This window comes from Cystoisospora suis, assembly GCF_002600585.1.
Source record: "Cystoisospora suis strain Wien I chromosome Unknown contig_973, whole genome shotgun sequence".
Classification (NCBI taxonomy): domain Eukaryota; phylum Apicomplexa; class Conoidasida; order Eucoccidiorida; family Sarcocystidae; genus Cystoisospora; species Cystoisospora suis.
In genome coordinates, this window is record NW_027153774.1 from 1 (window position 1) to 25,018 (window position 25,018).

Consider the following 25,018-nt stretch of genomic DNA (forward strand, 5'->3'; position numbering starts at 1 on the left):
GACCGGGAATTGAACCCGGGTCTTCCGCGTGACAGGCGGAAATACGAACGACCGTTAGTGGAGAGTTGCGGCGTCTGCGACTCTTCACCAAGCGTTACCCGAATGTACTGTTCACTGGACAAAACCATACTGGACCGCGGAAGCCCGGAGACAAGCGTCGAGTCAGAAATTTGGGCAGAGATCGAAGTACGCTATGCGAAGACTACTTGCTGCACTGTGACCTGAAAGCTGCTAGTCCTTGACTGGCGTCTGGCGGAGACGATGTCACCCCTACAATCTCGGTGACACACGAAACAGCTCACAGGCGCACGGGCTGCTGCTTGACTGTAACTACGAAAAGCACCTACATACTCCCTTACATAACATAGAGGACGGGAGAGACAAACGCTCGGTCAGATGAATAAACTCCGACAACGAGGATGCGCGGCTGAGAGTCTGTGCCGTCCCGGACTAGTAGTGCACCCCTTCTACGCAGGCGGATCTGTCTCAAGAAAGGAGTGTGTTACAGACCAATGTCGCCGGAACGGACTGAACCCGACTCCTCCAGCTAACCTGGGAGTACACTGCTACTAGGTATGTTGCACTGGCTAAGTGTGACAAATGAGACGGAGAGGACGTCTCCCACACCACTCTCCACTTTTTGATTCACAGTCCGCACTGCTACTGAGCGGGTGTCCGGACACTCTGATGGGACCGGAAACCCTAAAACATTTCCCTCCACACAACTCTGCAGGGAGCAGAAAGCTATGGCCATCCGGTCCCGGCGGGAGCCTGAACCACTCGGCTGCGCGCGCTGCGCTTGCTCGATTGTCATGTCGCAGCTGTACTGTTTTTCCGGGTTACGGATGTGAGACTGTGTGGCTAGGCTGTACACGCTGTAAGACGTGGAGATATCAAACAAATTAGCCGGCTCGTTACCTCCGTATCGAGTCTACTCCCGTAGCCGCGGATGTCGATGCATGATGGCCACTCCGGAGGTGCTGTGCTACCGATGGCTCCGCCTATCACTCCGGGGGTGCTTTGCTACCACATCTCTCAGTACGCAGGTAACCCTCACGTGCCATTACCGTCTCCACACACATACTTAGGCTGTTGCAGACTTGCTACGAATACCCATCTTCATATACACGTGTTCTGTCACTTCTGTTGTCTTACCTGTTCAACAACTCACGCACTATATATATAGCCCAGATACGCAACAATTTCTTGCTAGTGACCCGTCCGCGCGGAATGGGGCGAGTGAGCCGCACACCACACGGCTCTGCCTACGTGCGTGCTGCCTGTCTAACATAGTAACGGCAGCGCTTCAATCCCTGCGCACACAGCTTTCATATGCGGCAAGGGCATGCACAGATGAGAAGCTATCGGGAACGGGAGAAGAGTGAAAGTGCTAGCATCCTCCAAGCGCCCTCGTCCAAAGCAAGTGTCATCCCCCTCTCCTACCAAAATTCCAAAGCCTCGAATACATGTTTCACCACCTTGAGCTCCTCGTAGGAGAGGTCATCGAGCACGGTCTGAGGAGAAACACGCACAACAATTCGGTGGTTTTGCAAACTGCAGTCAGCACAGAGATCAGTGGCAGCGCAGATATCTCTGGATACACGAAGCCATAACACATGCGTGATGGGCAGTTTACAGAAAGGAATACAGCTCTGACAAGCAACTGCGATGTAAACACGTTCGTCCACAGCAGGAAACCCTTTCCACAGCAGAGAGGCACTCCCCTAACAGCAACGTTGTTTGCTGAAGTACGAGTCAGCACCCGGGAGAATGTACTCAGGATGAGCGAGCAAAGCAAAACTGCGAGCGTTCTCCTCCGTCTCATATCCCGATCTCCACCCTTCTGTGGCTTTGGAGAGGAAAACTCTTTTTGGAAGAAAAAAAGAGCGCAGGTTCCACCAAAAAACTGCAGTTGCACAAAAAGAGCCGCTGGCGTCTTTTATAAGCTCCTCACCCTCAGCTCACGCGCGAAAGCAGCGAACAAAGGAACGTCCCGGACTCTCAGACGAGCAAACGACCAAGCAAGCCGCACTAGGTATCGGGGCGCAAAGATGTCCTTCTTATTCTCGAGTCTCTCTCGCACTGGCAGAGGACAACACAACAGAGCAACACGCCAGCTGAAGTGAAATCCCGTACACACGTACCCGTACACTGTGCAAAGATTGAGAAACGGACGCTCCGTACTTTCTTCCAGATACCGCGTAGGCCCTCCCAACAAACACCACCATGCACAAACACTCGAACGTACCGTAGTTTTTACACGAGCCTAAACTCACCATACATGCTCAAAACCAAAGAACACCGATATCTAGTCTTTCCGTCTGTACACGCAGGCGCGTCCCCTGGCCACTGCCGCTCGGTTAACTCAGTGCGGATCCACCACCGCCACTTGGTTTGAAATGTCAGCCAGCAACTACCAGTGCAGGTGCGTTTATCAAACACCCACGTAATCCGTTGAAGTGGACCATTCAGCTTCACGGATAGCGAAACACCTGGACCGCGCGGCTTCGGTGCAGCGGTCATTACCGAATAACCCCTCCGCGTACGCATGTACACGAGTCCTTCACGCACTCCTGCAGCGGAGAGCTTTCTCCGCACCTTGCAGCTGTGTGTCCCCCTCCGCACGCCACAAAGAATAGCAGCCCCGGACAAAAGCACTCAGCCTTTTCGTGTATGCATCCCAACAAACAGGGACGTGTGAGAAGAAAAGACTTAAGCCTGGCGCACGCTCGCGAACACAGTAGACGGATACACAGAAGCCTGTCCTCTACACACATACACATACACGCGCAGACTCCACTTACAGTCCAGAAACAGTCGAGCACTCCTGCATATGGACACGTCTCCCTATCTGCATATACAGAGACAAAGATCCCTCTCATTCTCTACAGGCCTATGTCCGCGCGGAGCACGATGAAATGTAGCGGCCACTTCCAGCAAAATCCCCGCATACTACCCGTGAAGAGACGCGTTGAGAGTACGGCTGCGGTAACGGAGGTATATTTTGTACGTCGCCACTTGCTTGCGAACATACACTTGCGGTAGGAGGAGTGCAATTTTGCAAGGGGACGGAAGAATGATGCATAGGCGCCAGTAAGCGTCTGGTGGGAGATGATGTAGGCGTCCGTTAACTAACGAGGTCGTGTGCACATTCGCTTATACCGCGCAGTTCTGATAGGTCAGCCACCTGTCGCCCCCCCCTCGAGATGCCTCCCTGGCGCGCTTGGCGGTAGCAGCTGCTGCGATCTTTCAAGCACAGCACGCAGAACGTGGAAGGGTTTCGTCACATGTAGCACGCAGCTGGAAGGAGACGCGTTCGCATACATGGGAGCTAGATGTACGCACGTGTGAATGTATGTATGCGTGCGTGTATGCAATTACGTAGATGCATCTGAACAGGTGCATATGCATGCGCCTGTGTGCGCGTACCCAGCGGAGCAGCAACCTGAAAGAGAGTCTGGGACAGCTTGCAGCGAAAGTCGAGCTTAGCAATTCCGAAAAGGATACGATACAGCATCAGGTTCGGCAAACTATGAAGAAGAAGTTGTTCTCGCGGCAAAGTCTTCTGTGCTCCTTTTTGTTCTTCCCCTCTCCCCGCGGAATCGTCCCCCACAACCCAGGACAGCTCTGTTTCGTCACGTAGTGCACGCGTGGAACCCAGCGCACCGAAACGGTCCTCAGTTTGTCTCGTTTGTTCTTCCCCTTTGCTGCCCGTGTCTTCGCTCGGGGCATCCGCAAGACCGGTGCCGCTCCGTGTCCACGGTGTGCCCAGGCAGCGATTCTCTTCTCTCTGAGGAAATCTAGTGCTATCCGCCTCTCGTTTGTGAGGGGAATCCTGCTGCTCCCTCAGCCTTAGAGCTTCGTTCCGTCTCGCCGCCGGAGTGAGAAGCCGTTCAATCAGAAGGCAGACGAGATCAGAGTTTTGTGCCCGCCAGCTGGGAGGCTGGAGCGTTGCGAAGCCCCACAGGCATTCAGCCACATCATATGGAGAAAGCCATCGAATATGTGGCTCTATGTAGACCACCTGATTACAACAGGCGATACGGAAGACACCCCAGAAACCAAAAGGACAGATATTGAAGCACGTTGAGTCTTCTGCAGCGTACATATTCGGATAAGAGGTGACTTCACGGTTGGGGGCATGCTTCGGTAAGAGCGACCGTGTAAATGCGGGGTTTGCACAACGCAGTCTCGTGGAACTACACACAGTGAAAAACAGCTCGAGCACGGCGAAGAAAAACGTCGCTATGCTCTACGACAGAGAGAGAGCAGTCTGGAAAGATACAAAGAGATTAGGAAAGACGCTGAAGGACCTTCGTCAGGCAAATGCGAGTTCGCACACGCAAGCATGAGTAGAAAGAAGGCACGAAGAGACAAGAAGAGAACCGAGTACGGCAGAAGAAGAGACACGCAACGGAGATTCTCTGGCTTATCACGAGAATCACTGAATAGGTTGCCAGATGTCATAAGTTTTGTACGTAACTACTCTTCACAGGACTCACGTGGAACCCTACAGAAGACAGTTGTGCAGATGCAGAAGATACAGAACTCGGACCATCTCCATACAGGCATAGAAGTCTCTTGCTGCTGAAGAAGGTGAACGCGCTCGTGAAGATACACACCAAACCAGCTATGAAAAGAAACATACATATAATATATGCATGCATGGAGAGGGAGAGACACAGACGGAGAGATATTTGTACACAAACGGACAACACGAGAGATCTCACCATACGGCGGAAAGCAAGAGGAGCTTTCAAATCTGCAAGTTTCTGCAAGACGGCGCGAATAAAGCGCCCATAGTCAGCTCGTCTTCTTTCCGTTTCCTCCCTCTCAACCACCACGCTGCTTTGCTTCCTACTTCTGGCGGGAGCACACTGAGAATCTTTCTTCATCCTTTCTTCTTCCTCCTTTTCGACTTTGACATTGTAAGCCCGGAGCGATTCCTCAAGAAGATCACAGAAATGAAGAAACTCAGGGCCAGTTCTCCGGAGCAGCTGTACCCTCAGTAAAGCATTCAGGAAAGCCAGACAGTCCTGCGGCAGCAACATCACCCCTTGTGAAGAGGCAGGAGATGATGGGGGGAAAGAGGGAGAACGTAAAATCTCCAAAACCTGTTTCGAGGTGTCGCACGCCCTCAGCTCATCAGCGAAGAGAGAGCGAGAGCTGCGAGCCTCAAACGTATTTCTGGAGCGTCTCGGGGGCTCAGAAGAGAAGTGTGAAACAGAGTACGGATTCTCGAAGGTTGAGGTCCGCAACATGGGGTCACTGAATTGCAAACAAAAAGTGCGACCAAGACAGGTGACATTGAAGACACGACGATACTTGAAATGAAGGAAAGAAGGGATCGAAGAAAAACAGAAGGGAGACGAAGAACGCATGAAGCGACCGCGTGGCTCAAGAACCAGCATGATCGTGAAACAAAGAAGGGCACCGAGACAATTCGTGAAATGCTTTCGACGGGGGAAGCAAGCGAAGGAGGCAACGCGAATGATACAGTACGAGTGCCACTCGATGACAAAGGCTAGGGGTTCGTCGCCCTATTTCGATACGTAAATTGTTAACGGAAGAACACTCGGATATCGAAATTCTGCAAACCAACCCGAGATACACGTGCCTGTAGGCACGTATCATGAGAATGGAGGAGCTGAAGGAGCTCCCTATTGAGACCGGGCTAGAAGCGAACTCCCCGTAGCTTAGTGCAATGGGATCCAGCACGACAAGGTAGTGAATGGACACAGCCGTCGGCAATCACCAGAAGAACAGGTAGAAATCACACCGAGCCAACCATTCCAAGAGATCCGATCCGCACAGCAAATCTGGCGAAGAGAAAGGGGCCAGCACTGGAAGAGAGATGTTAAGACAAATTGTGACAACGGCGCGAATTGATCCTGCACCCTTGGGAACACCACGGAGAACGCGATCCCGTAGATGTACATACAGTGGGGACCAGCGGGCTGAGATGAAATCTTCGGGCGCACCAAAGAGTAAAAAAGGGCCGAAATGCACTGGTCCTCCACCCAATAGCGGATACTCCCAGCAAGGGTAGGACTGGGGTCAAGTCAGGAGGTACGGATGATCGAGACAGAGGGCAGACTGGAGAGAGAGGCGTTGGAAGAGGGAGAGAAGAAGGAGATGAACAGAGAGTCTTCACTCATCTCCGCAGTCGTCGTCTAGTTACGACGATTCTTCTACTTCGCCGGCACATCCCGTACCCGCCGACAGCTCTTCCCCATTGCCTGGTTTCACACTGTCTTCGCGCCTATATAACGTTCAGAAAGCGTGAGGTTCAGCCCTGTATTCTCTACCAACAGAACTTCGGACACTCTACGTACACCGCGCTGTCGGACCATGGACAGAGCACCATTGCTGCGCTCTGGAAGACAAGGTCGGCAAAAATGGCAGAGGACTTGTCAGTTTTTGTCGAAGGAGACGACGGCCCTGCCCGTACACCACGAAGATCTGCAAGCCGTCGTAATGACTCTTCTCGTCTACGTCCCACTTTCATCTCTCCCCTGCTACTGCAACACATCTACTGAGTGAAATTGCCGTTGTCAGTGAGTACATGCGCAAGCAGAGAGGTCGCCTATCCATCTACCTGTGAAGGTGCGAATAGCCAATAAACCTGGGCAACGACAAGCTTTCACTCCCCACGTTAAGTGTCGACATTCGTCCGGCCGCTTCACGATACGCGATTATTCGGATATATAGTGACTACAGGTTCCTCCATAGAAGAGCTGTCAGCCCCGCGACAGGCTGAGAAGCAGGCAACATTCCGGGAGCGCAAGTTTTAGTGATGCAACAGATGTAAGCTGCGTCTTTGATCCTGAAGTTGGACGCCAGATCTAGCGGTAAGACCCCAGTAAGGCATGTCAAGCGATGAGAACCACGCCCTCGCCGAACGCGCCTCTCGCCGTATACCCTGATGAAGACAGGACGCTATGGACAGAAACTGGATTTGTCGGGAGCATGCCAAACCTGACTGGCTGCTTTCAAAGAGGAATCCCGCCCTCTGTGGGGGTACACGACTACAGATGCGGTCAAAAACGGTGAGGTACAAGCGAACAGCGAGTCAGGAATGGACGGAGTCCACTTCTGCTCAGCGGGAATGGAAACCTGAGAAACAAGCTAGGACGTAGTAAAACCCCTTGCCACGATACAGGAGCGTTGTGCATTGCGAGCTGCAAGAAGCCTAACTGATGTACATGGGGAGCAAACAGGAGAAGAACACGACAAAGGAGTGAAGGATTCCACGATTTCGTGGAGAGTGCACTGCAGCATGGGGCCAAAGAGAAGCTCCCGTTCTTCGTGGGCTCTTTGTCACAAAGGAGAGAAAGAGGAAGTGCTAACGTGAATTTCGACTTGAGAGCTTTGTCCTCTTGGAGTGGGGAAAGGGCACAAACGCGAACATTCTCCGGTTCTCTCCTGTCCGGGGAGACAACCGAAAACTAAAAAAAGTCCCTTTACCACCGTTTGCAGACTGCGTTGTCTGGAGGCTCTGTCCTTGACAGCGAGGATTACCGTCGGACCTTCTCACGAGACAGCAGCGAGGCGACCTGCCGCCCTTCTTTTTTTCCTTCCTTTCCATAACTTTGTCTAGATGGAATTTCCTGAGCCTTAGCGTCGGCAGTGCTTGAAGTGCCCACTTTGTGTGTGTGGTTTTCTTCTTCTTTACACGTCGGGTCGTCCATCCACCGTGCGACTAGCCATGTCGGGATGTGCACGCATGCATGCAGTATCTGTAGGAGCAAAGGATTTCGTCAACCATCAAAAGTGACGAATCCCCTACTCCGTCGGGAAATCTCACGGTTTTCCTTTTCTGCTTCTTCTCCTTAACACCAGGAGCATGAGTTGCCGTCAAAGGCGATGATTTTGCGTCATTTTTTGTCCCTTTCTTCCCGGTAACCCAGAACGAGCGAGGTATTCACGGAATTTGTTCAAGGCTCCTACAATCACGTTTTTCGCTTTTCTTGGACAGGAGAGGAGTTCGCACTTCTCGGACAGAGGCCAGGCTACGTTTCTTACTCAGGTTTCAGTGACGCGTCTTTTTTTCTAAAGCATTGGTTCTCCTTTCTTTGTCCCATTTAGGGCCTTGACTGACGTGCTGCGTTTGTGGCAGTGGTCAATTGAACGAGTTGGTAATAGCATTCATGTGCAGTTAGCGTAAATGTTGCATCTAAATAGCAACTGGCCTTTTTCTTTTGGAAGGCCCTGTATCGCACTATACTTTAGTCCGCACTATGGCGATAAATTGTTTATTCTCTGGGGCTGGCTGCCTCTCTCACGCTTGTGACTCTGATGTTATCCGGTCATTGTGCGGCTAGTAGTATGTGACTCCCGCCCTTTCGACATCCACCGGTGCATCTTCAAAACCTGTGTAAACGCCTGTACGTATCTGAGACTATGTACTTGGGTAGCTGATTAAGCCTAGCAGCCCTTCGGGTGCTGACTGTTCTCTTTCGTGTCAGTGCATACTTGGCAGCAGTACCGTGTGGTGGGAAGCCCTCTCATCACTCGTACGAGGAAATTCTTTGGTCTTCCAGTCGTTTTCGTGAAAATCCATGCAAGGGGACGCTGGCGAAGATGGGTTGTGGCTGGGAGACTCCCGCCGGTAGACGCAACACTAAAGTTACTTCGACCGACAGCCGCAAGCCTCTTCGGCTGTGATGTCCAGTCCCTCTTCCAAATGTCCCGTGTGTGAATGGAGGTGCTCGACTAGGGTTCAGGGCTTAGCACTTCTCTCAGAGTGTGATTGTTACAACGCGGAGCGGGGCAGTTAGGGCTCGGGGGTGACACTGTAAGGGACTTCGGCTTGTGTCCACGCATTGGTTTCATCCTTCCGTTTTCGCTCCTTTCTTCAGTTGCCATTCTGGCGGACGTTTTTCTTTGCTCTACCCCTCATTCGCTTTCAGTCTAGAAACGACGGGGGACTGTTTGCACGCCTTGGTCTACGATCAGCCTCACGATATATAGAGACCGTGATTCATTCACGAGAAGTAGATGGAGCTAGCATCATGACGGTTCAATGCTTGGCTCGTTCCAGCTTTGTATATCCGTAGCAGACTGTAGCTCACGTACAGTCCGTTGCGTAGACTCCAGTCTTCACTATTGTGTGTTTGAATCATGCCGTGGTTGGCGGTTCTTTTCCCATGCTTCTAGTACCCCTGGTTTGTTTCTCCTGTCGTTGTCGCTAGTGCCCGGTCTTTACGACTGCTCAGGCCCCCGACTTGGGTTCCGAGCCGATTCAAGAAGTCATGGAAGTCAGCGGAGATCGCCCTTCTTTTCTTTACGATCAGGACGAGGGCAAAGAATGCTTCAAGTACCTCCGGGTTGTTTCTCCTGTCGTTGTCGCTAGTACCTGCTCTTCGCGACTGGTCAGGCCCCCGATTTGGGTCCCGAGCCGACTTCAGACGTCATGGAAGTCAGCGAAGACCGCCCTTCTTTTCTTCACGGTCAGAACGAGGGTAGAGAATGCTGCCATTTCGCTGCGGAGTCAACGTTTTTCCTGTGGCATGTTTCACGGATCTTCCTTGGACTGTCATCCAGTCTAGAACCTTCATGCCGGCTCAGACTGATACAAGCTGCTAGGTCACTTTTACGCGGGAAAGGGAGCGTGACCGCATCCTCATCTGCCTCTTCGTCCTTATCGTGTGTCTGTCATGCCACGTCTGGTCAGGTCACGAAAAATTCTTCTTCGTCTTTTTTCTCAGGGTCTTGTGTTTGGGAGACGTCATGCGTCTGGCCGAGTATCACTGAAGGAGATCGTCACGCGCATCGTGTGTGCCTTCGATTTCCTCTTCCACTGTGCCCCTTCTCGCAAGGAGTCGCTCCTACCTTTCCCACTCCGGACGCATGTACAATGGGGTACGAAACAATCCGAGGCTGTCACGGGGTGGAAGAAGAAAACTTTGGGGAGCGATGCCCGTCAAGTACGTTTCCTCGTTGTCCGGAGAGTGCAGGTCATTGGTGCGATCTGAAGAAGAACAAGGAAGGTAACCAAATACCAGGCAAGGATGAAGATCTAGAGGATGATAACAGGGGACCGAGCCAGGATTCAACGGGGGCCCCGCGTAGAGTAGCAGATGAAACAGCCGGCCAGGGGTCGGTAGAAAAAGCAGCACGAAACGACTGGACTCGGGGACAAGCCATCTCGTTGCAACCGAGCTTGGATGACTCCGCACAGGCGAACTCATCTCCGGGTATCTTCTCATTCGGGTCATCCCCGTCGCCTTCATTTCGCTTTGATGCTTCTCTTACCTCACCGCTTTCCGTCTCCTCTGCCGCGTCACCCTTTTTGTGTGTACCGAGAACCGCTCGCCGGGCCTGCACAGTTACTCCTCGTGCTGCCGCCGTCAGACCGAGTGCAGTGACGGTTGAATGCTGCTGCGTGCTGTTTCGCGCACTGAACGGCTGCTGCCATCACATACTTGCGTTTCTGCTTCTTCTAGCTCAGGGGCTCTTGAGCGGTCGCCATCCCAAGTGCGTCTTCAAGCTTGAGGCGACTGACAGGTGTCAAGACGAGAACTCGATTCCCTTGAACGAAGAAGAAGTTCGAGCTCCTTCTTCCTCGTGCTTTCTGCCTGGGGGGGAGCCGAAAAACAGTGGTTGCCCAGCGGACTGGTCTTTGCCCTTGCCGGTTCAGGAGACACAAAAATTGAAGACGGCTGGTTCGTCAGACAGAAACAACAGCGGAAGACAAGTGACGAAGGAACCGCCGGGAGGAGATGCGCGGCTCGGCTGTCCGTGGCTAGGACCAGGTGTAACATCTTCTTCTCTCCGCGCACCTTCAGCTCGCGTGCAACGTGACGGCGCCTCGGAGAACGGCCGAAGTACTGCGGGAGAGAGGGACGATTACGCCGTTTTTTCTTCTTGTGTCCCAGGTGAGACGCATACCGGCGGGGCGACAGACGTGGTACGGGAAGCAGATTTTGCTCGCCTTAGCATGCCGTCTGTCTCTTCTTCTGTTGAGGACTGCTTGGCTGCGGTTTCAAATGGCGGCTGTGCAGAAGCAGAGGAAGGGGGTGATGGTTCGCCTTCACCAGGTAGTTGCTTTCCGGGGTTACCCCTCCCCACTCCTCTTCCAGCTCCAATACCGTCAGCGTCGCACGCTCAGTCCCCATCTCCTACTGTTCGTCCCTCTTCATCCTGTCTGCTTACTTCCTTTTGTCCTCGTGTCCCTCCCGACGGCGGCACAGCGAGCGCTCCCGCTCCTGATCCTGGACTGGCTTCTTTGTCAGGCAGTTCACTCGAAAACAACAAGGCACAAGTAGCAGAGAACCCGGAAAGTGAGAACGCAGCAATACGTTCTTCTTTCAGCAGCCGGGCTGACGCTCAGGGTGCACCACACGGTACAGGCTTTTTGCAAAGTGGAAATTCATCCCACGCTCCTCTGATTTTGTCGGTTCACTCGCCTAGGCAGGCGCGGTTACTGTGTAAACCACCAGGACAGCAGACTCACGTGGAGCCCTCTGTAGCCGGATGCTCTCCTCTCGACGGCGAGGACGAGACGCGACTCTCATCTCCTGCTGTGCTATCCAGTGCCACCACTACGCCTCCTCACAAAAGGAACAAGACGATATGTGAGGGAATCCAAAGAGAGGGAAATAAAGAGTGTCTTTCCAGGTTTTCTCTGCGAGAGAGTTCTGAAAGCTCAGCCCTCTTGAGGCGTGGCAAAGTGGTGAACGAACAGAGAGATAGCACCGGCCAGGACCCCGAGGCTTCCCTTCCGAAAGACAGCGAGGAAAGCGAGGCGGCGCAACATCTCAGATGGTCTCCTTCGGGGTGCCGTCGGTCTGCTGACGAGGCAAGGAAGCTTGAGACCTCGAGTGCAAGTTTGACCCGCGAATTCCAGGAGAGTGTAGACGACGGTGCAGCGAGTGATGCGTTGCTCGACTTTGCGAGGGAACTGGAAGAAGGGGGAAGAGGAGTGCTTGCGTCTTCTCGGTTTACTACTCCTGTGTGTGGAACCTCAAGCAACAGCGGAAAGAGGCCAGTTTCTCAAGAGCATGACAAAGCACTCGAAGGAACACTGCGGGGAACGAAAAGGGGAGGCCGCAGTCTTAGTTCAAGATGCACTCCGAGCGTAGGAGAGACCGATGAGAATAGAGTGAGAGGTGGTAGGAGAGACGAAGCGGCGGGGGCTACGTCACGGTCTCCACGACTCTCTGTTCCAGGCTGGGAGACAGAATATGAGGAGGAATTCTCGAGTCCTAGAAGCAGTACAAGGTGTGTGAATCGACAGAGTAATCGGGGAAGAGCAGGGACGCGCAGCAATCCAGCATCTTCTACAAGACGTGAGGCTACGTCAGTTGCCTCCTTCCCGGGCTGCCAAGGGTGTGTCTCTAGCAACGTAGAGCTGTCTAGGAAAAAGGTGAGGGGAACAGGCAGTAGAATAGCAAGCGAGATTTCCAAGAGCCCATGTTCACCAGCGATAAGAACTTCGCCAGAACTGTTTCCTTCAGCTCAAGCTCCAACCGGGGGGTCTTCACTTGGCGGAGGAAAGAAACGGAAGAAGGAGCAAGACGAAGAAGAGATCGGGGGAACACGGAAGCCGCGTACTAGTAGGCGACATTCAGAAAGGGACAGGCGTGCGTTGCATGGCTGGTCTCCAACATCCGTAGTAAATCGGGGGAGCGGATTGCGGAGTACAGAGGAAATGAGAAAGCCTTTACAGTCACTGCCTGTTGCAGAGGAAGATGCGATTTTTGAGGAGTCTGAGACCGAGATAACTCAGGAGATGTGCGCACAAAAAGATGGCCAAGGAGGTTCTGAAGGTGGAAAGACAGTCAGTAGTAAGATGGAAAGGAGTACAAATGAAGAAGGGGACACTGGGCACGAAGTAGAGAAGCAGTCTGATGTTTTGTCTTCTTTTTATCACTCATCTTACTCACCTCCCGGTTTCGGTGCTCGTCTGAGAAGAAAGCGCGTTTCTGAAGCGCTCCCTTCTTCCACGCCTCTCACGCCGTCTCGGACAGCGGATGGGGGTTCGCCGCGTCATGTGAGGAGTTCCGACTCTCTGGTTCACTCTGCCTTTTTCTCTCCAGCATCTTTCCTTTCAGCGTCGCCTACCCCATCCCGTCTTCGACGTGCGTCTGCAGAAGTGAGGCTACGCCGCGATTCTCCCTCCTCCGTCACGTCGTCCTCATCGTCGAGGTTCTGGTCGCCTCTGTCTGCAACCTCACCCTCTTCGAGTGCTCCATTTCGCTCTTCGTTGTCGTCGCACGAACTCAATCACAATGTCGGCCCATGTCCCTCCTCTTGTATCTTTCCTGTCTCCTCTCCTAGCGTTTTTCTCGTTTCTGGCTCCTCGACATTCTCGAGGAGCCCTCCTGCAAGAGTACCGTTGCACATAGAGAACCAACCAGAAGAGAACTGCCCGGCCACAAACTGCGGTGGTCGCAGCGCTGGAGAAGCAGGAGGGGACGAGATTGACAGTACGACAGAGAATCTGACGCCGCCCAGCCCCCAACGGAAGATTACGGGTGATCAGAGCAGAAGGCGGCTCCGAAGCAGTGAGGCACAGGCGGGTANNAGCCAATGCCGGCCCCGAAAGCGCAGATGAAACTCGACTGACACCGCATATGAAAAAAGAGTTGTGGCGGAAGGTTGCCGCCCGGTTCAGCACTCAGTCTGCTGTGTGACAGTCCCCGCGGCTGCGGTAGGAGCGGCTCACTAACGATCCTGCAGCGTCCCGGACTTCGCAAGCTCGCGCACACCGGTCAGAAAAACCGCGTTACTGGTTCGCCCGAGATTCAGTGTCACAGAATACGTACCTCGTGGCTTCGAGCCGGGGCCAGGGAGAGTATGTCATGACCCCATCTGACCTCCCTGTATTGTGCAAACGGATGACTAGGCGCTGTCCGTTCTTGGAAACGCCGGCTGTGTCTCCTGCCCGACTTCATACAACAAACTGAGGAGCTACTCAGCAGTCAGGATGCAGTGCACCTACAGTTCAGGTATTTGGCTGAAGTGAGTGCGTCCTGTCAGTCCTGCACTTCGCGTGTCTTCATCCGAGCTGTGTGCTGACTTTAGCAAGCACACTCTCCGAAGTAAGTTCTGCTGGGCACATGACTGTGCCTCTTGTGCTCCCCTGCTGGCGTATTTACGAATTTTCTTTTGAAGACGACCGCCGTCGGTTTTCCTACTGAATGCCCGAGTGGACTTCCTTTCGTTGACTTTTGAAGTCTTGTCAAAGTCGTGAGCTACATGAAGCGTAACCCACCATGCACAACGCTAAATGACAGTGCTGCCTCAGATCCCCACCGTTGCTTGCCTGGTTAGTTACCGGCTCCTTACATGGGAGTCAGACCTCGACTCGGGAAGTAAAACGGCCGTAAAACAAGACGCGTGTTACAGCCAGCCCAGTCTGTGCTTGTCCCGCCCCCCTCTGCTACGTGAGGTCGGAGATGGAGTGGCCTTTTTTGCGCCCGCTCTCGGCGCGCACCACGACGCAGCTCCGGAAAGTGTTCCACTACCGATTTTGCCACCTGAATGCTTGTTCCGACGTAGCACGGTCCGCGTAACACGCCGCGACGCCCACTACAACGGAGCACGGAGAGAAGAGCCGAGGGCGTAACTCTCCGTACGCTGGTCTTTACAAAAAATACCATTTCGGTTCGAAGACAACTGGGGCTGCCTCTTTCTCGATGCCCAGGGGGACGCCCGACATATCACATGTTCCGCAATACATTCACCCACCAGTCAGCAATTTCAGTAACGGATTACGCGCGCAAATACAGTGCTGAATGTACGCCGAACAGTACTCTGTCCCTCAGGCCATGAACACACACCTAAGCGGCCTGTCACGTGGCTATCAACCCCTACTGCCCCCTTAAGCACTCGCGTTCCCAGCCCACGACGCGACGGCCACACCCCCCGCATACTGAATCACGCAAGAGGCGGTACAGCACAGTCAAGAACAAGGTATAGACGTACCATACAGACGAAGTCCAGAACCGAAAGGATACCACAGCGTACCGAACCGAGTACTGGCCGATACTACGGACAAGCTGCAACGCAAACTCTACGAAGACGACGATGCTAGGCTAGCCACCAAACCAATCTCATGCCATTCAAAACAACGGAGGGAGACGACGCGGTCGCAGGAGTCCCTGATCACCGCGACAAAGGATAACGTATGTTCCGGATTAAAGCCTCACTGCCCAAACCAACGCCTAATCCACGCGGTCGCCTACCTTCAGCCCTGCTTTGTTGCACGTCCGAAACTACTCACCACCACAAGCAAGACGTCTACGGGTGTTTGACATATGACATGGACCAGACACAGGTATGCTTCAACCACAAACGGCAGATCTTGGTATCATCGCGCTTGTGAACTTGCACACTTCGGGACGACTTCCTACCACGATATGAGAACTCGTCATCGCATTCGCCACGGAAAAGGAGAAGCAAGCTGTTTCATGATAATCTCAAGAAACAATTCTGCGTGCCAGCGCGAGGGGGCCCGCAACATTGGCGACCCCAGTCAAAAAAAAAGAATACACGCGCCATACCTGACTGGAGCGCGGTCGAGGAAAGTTTTTGTTGCCATGTGATAAAAACATCGAAAGCGAACAACGGGGCTGAGCAAGTGAAAATGCGGAAGCGGCTGGTTTATGAAACCAAGGCTGCACGAAACGTCATTAAAGATAGTTTACAACTGAGTCTCTTTCGGCGCAAGGGCGCTACCACCGTCAGAACTCTGTCGCGCCCCAACTGGGCGATCTGACTGACTACTCACACCTACCGGAACTGCAGACAACGAATACAGAGACAGGTTGTGTCGGCATACGGTTGCGCCGAACAGACCCACGGCCAATACGACAACCCCGACAGAGTGCTCGGTGGTCACCGGAGGACACTTCTCGCACTTCAACACTCGCGGGGGACACGCCTGTCTGTCTCGGTGTTAGGTGCGAGAAGGACCTGCCGCAAGTCTCTTCGCTGCTCGTCCAATTTCACGAGCAACTCTACAAAAACTGTGGTCTTGGATGTGACCCAGATCACAGCGGTGAGATGCGGTCACTTACCCATCGCCCCTAGTGAACACTGAACATCAGGACACCACTCCCGCGAGAGAGTCCATGTGCATAGCCTCCATCGAGGATACTCGTCATGCCGCTATACTAACTAGCGGCAGGCGAGTCTTTAGCCGCAACGAACACACCGGCCCCGAACACTCCCTCCTCATCACGTTGCGCAGCCCCACCCCGATCGACGTCCCGAAAGCTACACAGTAACGGAGCTTGGACCCAAAGCAATTTCACCGTAGCCTAACGGTAGACACCGTGCTAACAGTCGGTACAAGAATGCAGCGAACGATGACCATACTACAACACCGGGCACTGCAAGAAAGAACGAAAAGCGCCTTTCCTCAAGAAACCATATACAAGAAGCGAGCACATTTGCAACATTCCAATGCAGGTACTCCCGTATCCTCCTGACCGTCTCCACCTGTACATGCCACCGAAGCATCCCACATGCACAACTGTCCGACCTGCGACTCTTCAGGAATTACGCTGTACCCGATCGCCAACGTCGAGCCGCAATCCGTTGCTACCAGCGAGGTCCTGGAAAACTTGAACAGAGACGGTTCCACGAAATCCCACCCTCTCACTATAGCTTGGGCTCCCCAAATTGCTGTCACAACGCCACCTCACCGAGGTTCTGATCCTGGTACGTCCATCAACCTGCGCTCTCAGAGACCCGCCTGCACAGCAGTGCGTTACCGGGTTGCCCAGTCTGTCACTGAAGAAGACGATAAGTCACCATCGTAGCGACTGCGGCTAACCGATCCCTTCGAAGATCCGGAGTCGTATCCAGGTACCTTCCTTTTGCAGAGGAAAAGCCCGACTCTCCACGTCACCGTGTAGGTACATACACCGCTAGTAGTAGTAGCCTTGAGAACTCCGATACCAATTCACGCGCTGAGCCACCCAGCGCCCGTCCGCGCTTTCCTGGGCATCCGAGAAATACATGGGCTTCTTACCCCAGAATTTGTAAGTCAATCCCTCGAAGTAGTGCTGGACTTTCTCGTTCTCAATAGAATGGACGTGTACGTACACTGTCTTGAAGAGAACACGGCTGACAAACAGACTCAAATAAACCAAGCCGACAACCAGCCCCACACAGACCGTAGCATCTAGGACGCCAAGAACCACGGCCCCTCGCACGGACTGACTCTGCACTTCACCTCTCCACCTGTCAAACGCGCCGTTCACGTTGAGCCCCAACAGGCGAGCCAGTGCCCGTACTGGGTAGCAAAGTGGCCTGAGGAAAGGCCAAGCGTCGCTGAACCATGAGGGGGTACGGAAGGTGCGGCTGCAAACACGGAAAACTCCACTCTCTCAGCGGTGCCGGGAAAAGAACCAAGCACAGAGGCCAGGAACGCAGAGGACGTCACACACCAAAATCCGTTTAAAAAGCCAGCACGCCATCGCAGAAGGCAAACTTTGAATGGGAAGCCGCTGAGAAGCAAGACCAGTGACGACGACGAACATTACCAAAACCAGTTCTCGGTGTACCGCGTCAACAGCCTACATTCATATAACGACATAACTGAGCTCGACGCTGTAAGCGTTAACAGCTTTGGAAAACCTACAGACGCGAACTCCCGCAACCGCGCTAGACGTGTGCAACAAACCTGCCTGTCTTCTTTTGACTGCTACGGTAGAAAACAGCTTCAGATTTCACTTCCAACCTACCCGCGCACAACGCCCGCCACCGCCTTACACTTGAGTAACAACCCTATCTCGTGAGCTTTGAAGTGACTGATGCGGAAGAAAACAACTTCAGAATTCGACCTGACCGCTACCCACTGTTCTCCTTTATGCTGGCTATCACCACAACACCAGTGACTGCGGGTGAGTTCAGGCACGAAACAGAGGAAGTTTTGAGTAGTACCTCTGTGAACCGGGGCGCCCGCGTACTACGAAAGATAGCGCGGCGCAGACACCTCCCAGCACACTGAAGGACATTGACAGCGACATCTTGCAACCGACTTACTCGCTTCCATCACCCTGCGGGTCGCCTGGACTTTCCTCGTCCTCCGACGTCTCGATATCGGACTCCGTTGTACCTTTGTCTTCATCATCCCGCACTGTACATGCACAAACCGTTTGCGTTCCTTGTAAAACACTTCTTTTAGCATTGTCGAAAAAAAGAGAACCCTCAGTACCAGCTGGAGTGACCGCCTGTTCTGGCTCTGCAACTGTCCTCTCGCTTCGGTTACCACGATCGGAATCTCCGACGAAAGCATAAGCGTCGTCTGCAAAAAGCTGGCTGTCCCCCTGCCGGCTTTCCTCCAGTCCTTTGCCGTCCCCCGTCCCCTGCTGTCCAGTCTCTTTCGTGTCTTCGCAATGGAAAACTTCGTCGACTCTGGGCCTCCTCACATGCGCCATTCCTTTGGGCGTGACTGTCATGTCTGACTCCCCCACCATGGAAGGCTCTTTCGTCCCCCGCTCCTCATCGCTCTTTGTTTTCTTTTTCTCAGTCCTTCTTAATCGGAAATGCGAAAAAAAGCCACCATCTGCTCCGACCCTTCCGAGGAGCACAGCAGCGCAGCTCATCTCCTCGGCATCAACCAGATTACACGCCACATCTGGTTTGCACCTTTTTCCCTCCTCTTCAAACGAAGTCTCAAAGAAGCCCTCCTCATCCGCCTTTCCATTTGCCGCAACGGCGTCGGTCTTTGTGAAGGATGTAACCGTCCCCGTATGACTACTTCCCGTCAGACACTCACTTGATCCTTCTGCGCGTCGTTCTTGCACTGGCGCCCGAACACCTGCCCCGCCATCGTCCTCTTCTTTCAGTTGCTCGACCTCATTTGACGGCGTCTTTCTCCCTGAAACCAAGAACACACTTGTGCTTGCGGATGACGGAGCTGGAACAGACGCTGGGGGTAGACCAAGCGGCGAAGGCGGAGGAAGGACCGGAATACAGGCGCCCGACGCTAGAGAGTGAACCACAGTCTCCAGATCCGCGTTCTTTCGCTGCAGTCGCGTAAGCTCACCCTGAACAAAGACAATAGCAGTGACACTGGCACGGAAGACTAGAATAGCGTGTGGACCTAGGGCTTAGCGTTGAAGTATCCGGGTCAATCCACAGCACATGCGGTGCGTCAAACGCAAGGGCGTTGCGTGGAGTACTCAAAAGAAGCAAGCTTCACATGCTGATCAGTCGCTTACCGTGGTTTCAAACTTGAGTTGATCAAGCGCTCTCTGAAGTCTCTGTACTTCCGACCGAACGTCTTCAGAGACAATCAATCTTCCATGTGTACGCTCACTATCTTCTTCCTGGGAATGCGTTGCGCTAGACACGAGGCAGTATGACTGGCCTTCATTCACCATCCACAACTCCTCTGCCTTTCCTTTCTGAGCATCAGAATGAGTGTCCCTCCTCCCTTCCTCTTGTAGCTCGCTCTCTGCTCCTTCTTTGTTTCCGCCTTCGGTCTCCCCGTCTGCCTTCTTCTCGGCCTCATTCTCCCTCACTTTGCCTGTATTCTGCATATGACCAGGCCCGTCTACTCCACAATCTGTACTCGCTGGAGCAGAGACCTGACAAGAGGTTTCCACTTGAGAAGGACGACACGAACCAAGGCCAACGACGGCAGAGAAACCACTCACACACAGCCCTGCGCCAGACGTTTGCGCGTTCGGGGAGTCTGCCAACGGACTGCTCGAAAAAACCGACACTGCTCGCGAGCCAGGGGTGCGAGCTTCTCCCTCAGCAAGCACTCCCCGATGCAGCAGCCCATCACCTTCTCGCCCAGCAAAAGCTCCGCGCACAGCAGGTTGTTGGTCTCCATCACTCGACCGCTCGGCACCCTGAGACGGACCGGTTTTCGTCTCTCCGAGCACCGCTGCCTCTACTCCTAACGCCAGACTCAGCTTCAGAACGGGGGAACCGTTGGAGATGACGGCTGCGCTTCCTGCATGGCCAACCACTGAGATGTCTGAACCTGACGCGTGCCCCATAGTGTTCAGATTTGCTGATGGCACCAAACTGCGTTCAGTATTTCGCTCGGACGCGGCATTCTCTTCAAAACTTCTCGCCGCCTGCAAACGGCTTGCCCGAACCGCTGTCCCTGAGTTCCCTGCTCCCGCCAGAGCCCCAAGACTACCAGAAGTGTAGCATGCCTCAGGACGGGTACATCTGGTTGGCAACATCGTGGTTCCCACATGTTCGCCAGCACTCCGGCCACTCTGCTCCACCGTATGCTCGTCAACCGTCTGTATTCCTACCAAGGAGGATGCGTCAGCCGGATCAAGAGGAGACAGCGACTTCACAGACTCGCCTAAATGCCCACTTGATGACAAACTTCTAGATTGTCCATCGCAGGGTATTCTGTATGTTAGGCATGCACTGGGGCCGCGTACAAAAACATTCCCGTTTAGGTCGAAGCCGGAGTCGCTGCGTGTCTTGAACTCTCCAAAAGGAGACCGGGGAGAAGGCTCCTCCTCTACAAAAACACGGACAAAGCACCGCAACTGAGATGTGGGAGCCTGCCCAGAGGCGTTGTGGCCTGTCCTCCAGTGTCGCTCAACATTCTGAATCTTGGCAGCACTGAAAGACGGTGAGAACCACGGCACGTGTAAAGTGACAGAATTCTCATGGAATGTATACATACAAATACTCCTACGTATACATACACTCCACGTATACATACCTTACATACATAGATGGATACACAAACGCATGTAAGACTCATGCACACATACATGAACACAAGACATGCTTCATATTCCACTACACACGACCCCCGTGCATATGCATACACGACACAAACGTTCCACATACATGCAGAACAGGCATCGCTCTACTCGCACTCAAACCGGGTAAGTATCAGCGTGCATACAACACAGGTGTTCGTTTACCCGCATACGAACAGATACGTACAACACATACTTATCACTGGAACGTGTCCGCAAATCTTACAGTGTTGTCTTCGAGTGCAGTCCCTGATTGATAGGAGATAAACGGGGACCTCTACCACACCAACACCAATTCTATGTCAACCAACGCATGACTTCGCTTTTGGTCCTAGTACGCCTACAGGATGAACCACAGCACTACTCCGGCACAAAGCGACGGCATGGAGTCGGGCATTATGACGAAGCAAAGGAAGCTTACGCCCGACGTCCGCTACAATCGAGGAATACACCGGCGTAACGAGGTATCCTGGTAGGCGCACTCCCAGATCCCTAGAAACTGGTGAGACTACCACGCTTCGAAGACCGCACGGCTGGGATGTGAAACTCCAAACCGACCTTTCTGCCCACTGTTCGGTCTGTAGTGACTGAACCGATCACCTTCACTCTAGAATTGCTCAGACAACTTCCCTAACTAAAAAACAGGGGTCTCGCTCGAACGGCCACGTACCTTCGTCATCCTCGTCGTCATCTTCACTGTCGTCTCCTTCAACATTCGAGCTCAGGACGTCAAAACTGTTCTGAGATCCTTCACTGAATCCACAAACATCGTCCTGGCCCACGGTTTCTACCTCGTGACTACCGAAAAACGCAGACTCCTGTTCTCCAGCATGTTGATGACCTGCGCTGCAGCCCAGCTGCTTTTCGTCGCCGCGAATTCCTGCTCTTTCACCACCTAAGGATCCTGCCTTGCTCTCATCCCCATGCGCTTCAGCGCGGCCCCACGCACCTGAAGACTGAGAACCGCTCCGCGCCTCCGCCTCCGCAGGCGCCATGACACGGGAATTCGAAGACAACTCAGAGACAAGGCCGGAAGATGGGAAAAAGTACGAAAACGCCAGTCCAATTCTCGACCCGAAAGAATGAGAATAAAGAGAAGAAAGGCGAGCAAAGCTGGGGCTTCTCTTGTGTGCAGATATCTCTTCCTCTCCCCAGAAGAGCTGCTGCGCTCGCTCCATCAAAAACCCGGTACGCCGCGGAAGTACCAGGCACTCAAGAAGACAAACTGCCAGCGCGCAAGATCAGATCGTTCAAGAGCAACGGTGTGCACCGCTTGTACTATCCGAGGAGCCGAAGGTGGGCCGGCAAGCGGCAGCTGCGCAACAGAAAACCGGTAGAGTTCGCACACAGAGTGTCACCACTCGCCAGGGTGCACAGGAAGACTCGCCGCAGAGTCCTAGGAGGAAGTCGCTCGTGCAGACACGCCCTCCCGCAGATCGTTGCGGAGTGACCTTACTCCTAGACCTGTGGCGATTCGGAGTCAGACCGATGACGGGCGCAGCCAATGGTAACCACGGATCAACAGCGGAAAACAAAATGCGTCTGCGTAGCACTGCGGTTCGACACCTGCCCCGCCGTTTCCCAAGCGATCGCCAAGCAGATAGGAACAGCAGTAAGCGATTCTACCAAGTCGAACATGCAATACTTGACAGAAGAACCCGTGGTTCTAGTTTTGATCGGGAGGCGCGTACTCTTCAGAAACTAAGGATGTGGCGCTGCCCCTGCCTCTGGCATTAGCTCGTTCCATCTGAACATAAGCAAACAACAAAACACTGTCAACTCAACACATTGAGGACTGGCTGCGAGCCTTCCGTCTCTGGGAAATGAATCCGGGACCTGATTTCGAAGCTTCACGGTGCCGCGACTGTGACCAGTCGAAAAAGAAGGCTTATACCCAGCACCCTGACACCAAAGCCTAGCCATAGAACAGCCATCTCGTGTGACGCCCTAACTTGTACACTGCTGAATACGTGATCCAGCGCTGGATTCCCTTCCTTAGTCCGAGGCCCATGCTCGTAAGACCTGACTGCCCTACGCATCTGTGTAAGACTTACAAAAAACTTGTCCCAGCGGTGAGCTACAACAGCCTAGTCACCGGTACCACTGTCCTAACAGTGCTGAAACAGTCCAGTGTGGCGGTATTTAAGAACGAACAGACACTTTTCGTATCTACGGTTTCTCTTCGTAGAACTGGGCTGTTTTCTAAGAACATGAAGCACCGTAGTAGCGCAGGCACACCTTCCTGAACAAAACCCCGTCCGCGATATTTCTGTACAAACTGCTATAACTTCTGAGTCACCTTCATTGACCGTACCAGCTTCCCCGACAAAGCCCGCGGAAGACATCGCCAGGCAGTGTGTTCACTGGACTGCTCTGTGGTAGGCAGTTGCAGGCGGATGAACTACAGCCATTGAGGTTTTAAGAAGGAGCCAATTCTCGAGTCCGAACACGGTAAAAAGCAGCTAGCATTTCAGAATCGCCTATTATCTACAGATGTTTGAAGTGAGTATGCGTTACAACCGATTCATCCGCGCAACTCTCACGGAAACCGTCCGTTACGCTAGTGAGTCCTCTACCCGACCGAAACTGCACGTTGTCCAGCGATTCTGTGGAAAGTGTCCGGAACGTGGACTACGGGGTGGCTAAAACATTTGACAAATACTCTTACTCCTGCACTGGAGACCTGTCGTCGGTGTTATGACATGCACGAACACGGAATAGGGAACGCCAGTAGCAGCCTGTACAACGCCGGCAACGACAGCTTGTACTCACACCAGGCAACTGCTAACCTGTGAGCAAAAAAAAGAAGACCACCGGCCACACTGACAGCAACACAGCCACGGAGCTACGGGTGCAGCGTAGGCGGGACGTACCAAACCGCTAACACACAGAGTCACTCCTTCTCTGCTACCATACACGAAACTAAAAGCAAAGAGTCCACCTTTAGCCGTGGTAGAGCGATCGCTCTTACGCGGTGAGAAACTCCGGCGGGCTCTACGTGTGTAACGAGGCTCACCGGCAACGCGTCACAGCCTTGCAAACAGGATACAAAGGACGAGCAGAGCAGACAAAATTCAAGCGTGACCAGGAAACAGCCGAAAGTACACGGAAAAAAGACAGCGAGTGATCCTGACAGACACACTACTCGTCAACACCCCGACCGCCGTGGTCTGTTCAGTGGCAGCCTACTCCCAGCAGGGAGGCCGTCCCAAGTGGTCCGCAGGCTAAGGCGGTCTTACTTCAAGCACAGTTTTATGAAAGGAAAGTACGCAGCAGACAAGAGATAACGGAAAGCACCCCTCATGCTCACGCGCCGGGCCGCACGCAGCCTGACCTGTTTTGCGAGACGTGATGGGGCGAAAAGCTTCCTCTTCTGGTCACCAGCAACCTGTTCTGCAGTTCATGTAGTCAGAGAGTATTTACGCGAAGTCAGGAACGACTCAAGTAGCCAAGCACTGTCCTTGGTTGTCGCTGTTTCTGCAAGGCAACGCGCGTAACACGCAACACACCGCCGCTTCGCCACGTTTCCCGAGAGGCGCCCGGGACCGCGTCTCGATGCTTCGGAGATAAACACGTTCCGTCTACGGGTCTCCGGTACGCGAAAACCGGAGCTGATACAAAGCAATGACACATCTGTTATCTGCAGCACTCAAAAGTGCACGGAAGAGCCAAGAACTTGCTTCTGCTCTGGCTGGCTCGCTGGCCGCCGGACGGGAAGCTGGCGAATTCGTTTGACAGGCCGTCCTGCCAGCGACGCCAGACACTGCACCCCCCAGGTCGATCCACCGGGCCGAGGCGCGCTTCGGACGGGGAGTGTTACCGTCGTGTACAAAAATATTTCACCAGCGCACACCAGTGATTTTCGAGACGCGGACTTCAGAGAGTGAAATGTGAGACTGATGCGTGGATGAGTCCATCATTACCATCTGTGCACACCAAGGCCGGGAACATGACAGCTCCGATAGAGCGGTGGTGGAGGGTCGCGGGGCTACTACTCAACTCCAGAAGCTGCGGGCCGTCGGCGATCCAAGTGCACGGAGGAAAGGAGAAGCTATAACCTGAAATGTAGCTGAGGTCGTAACGTGTCACACCTGGAACGGAAGTGGGAAGCGCAGGCCTCCAGGTGTCCGGGCCGGTAATCAGCCACGCCGCTCCTGGCTAGGCCGGGGCCGTGGTCGGATTGCTCAGCCAGTTCCGCGCCATCTGCTGGGATCTGTTCCCTTCTGACGTGACAGCCTCTGTTCACGAAGCGCTGCATTTTTGCCTGTAGGGACAGTCACTCCCGAGCACAGCACCTCTACAGCACCCCC

General features: G+C 53.6%; 3 protein-coding genes across 3 annotated transcripts; 1 reads left to right on the forward strand and 2 right to left on the reverse strand.

Annotated features, from left to right (window-relative positions):
- Nucleotides 1-68: 68 nt before the first annotated feature.
- Nucleotides 69-7,622, reverse strand: CSUI_002291 (uncharacterized protein). Its single transcript, XM_068062493.1, has 4 exons — nucleotides 4,731-7,622; nucleotides 3,430-4,024; nucleotides 1,955-2,082; nucleotides 69-1,514 (listed from the first exon to the last, which is right to left on the reverse strand). The coding sequence occupies exons 1-4, from the start codon at nucleotides 5,409-5,411 to the stop codon at nucleotides 1,440-1,442; spliced, it is 1,479 nt and encodes a 492-aa protein (XP_067925529.1). The 5' UTR covers nucleotides 5,412-7,622; the 3' UTR covers nucleotides 69-1,439.
- Nucleotides 7,623-7,778: 156 nt separating this feature from the next.
- On the forward strand, nucleotides 7,779-14,233 carry CSUI_002292 (uncharacterized protein). The gene has a single exon (XM_068062494.1). The coding sequence runs from the start codon at nucleotides 9,416-9,418 to the stop codon at nucleotides 13,559-13,561; it is 4,146 nt and encodes a 1,381-aa protein (XP_067925530.1). The 5' UTR covers nucleotides 7,779-9,415; the 3' UTR covers nucleotides 13,562-14,233.
- A 351-nt stretch (nucleotides 14,234-14,584) lies between these two features.
- CSUI_002293 (uncharacterized protein) lies at nucleotides 14,585-24,365 on the reverse strand. The gene is made up of 7 exons (XM_068062495.1): nucleotides 24,043-24,365; nucleotides 23,377-23,497; nucleotides 22,400-22,455; nucleotides 21,379-22,023; nucleotides 19,185-20,458; nucleotides 18,004-19,010; nucleotides 14,585-17,319 (listed from the first exon to the last, which is right to left on the reverse strand). Exons 4-7 carry the CDS (start codon nucleotides 21,884-21,886, stop codon nucleotides 16,884-16,886), a joined length of 3,225 nt encoding a protein of 1,074 aa, XP_067925531.1. The 5' UTR covers nucleotides 21,887-22,023; nucleotides 22,400-22,455; nucleotides 23,377-23,497; nucleotides 24,043-24,365; the 3' UTR covers nucleotides 14,585-16,883.
- Between the last annotated feature and the right edge of the window lie 653 nt (nucleotides 24,366-25,018).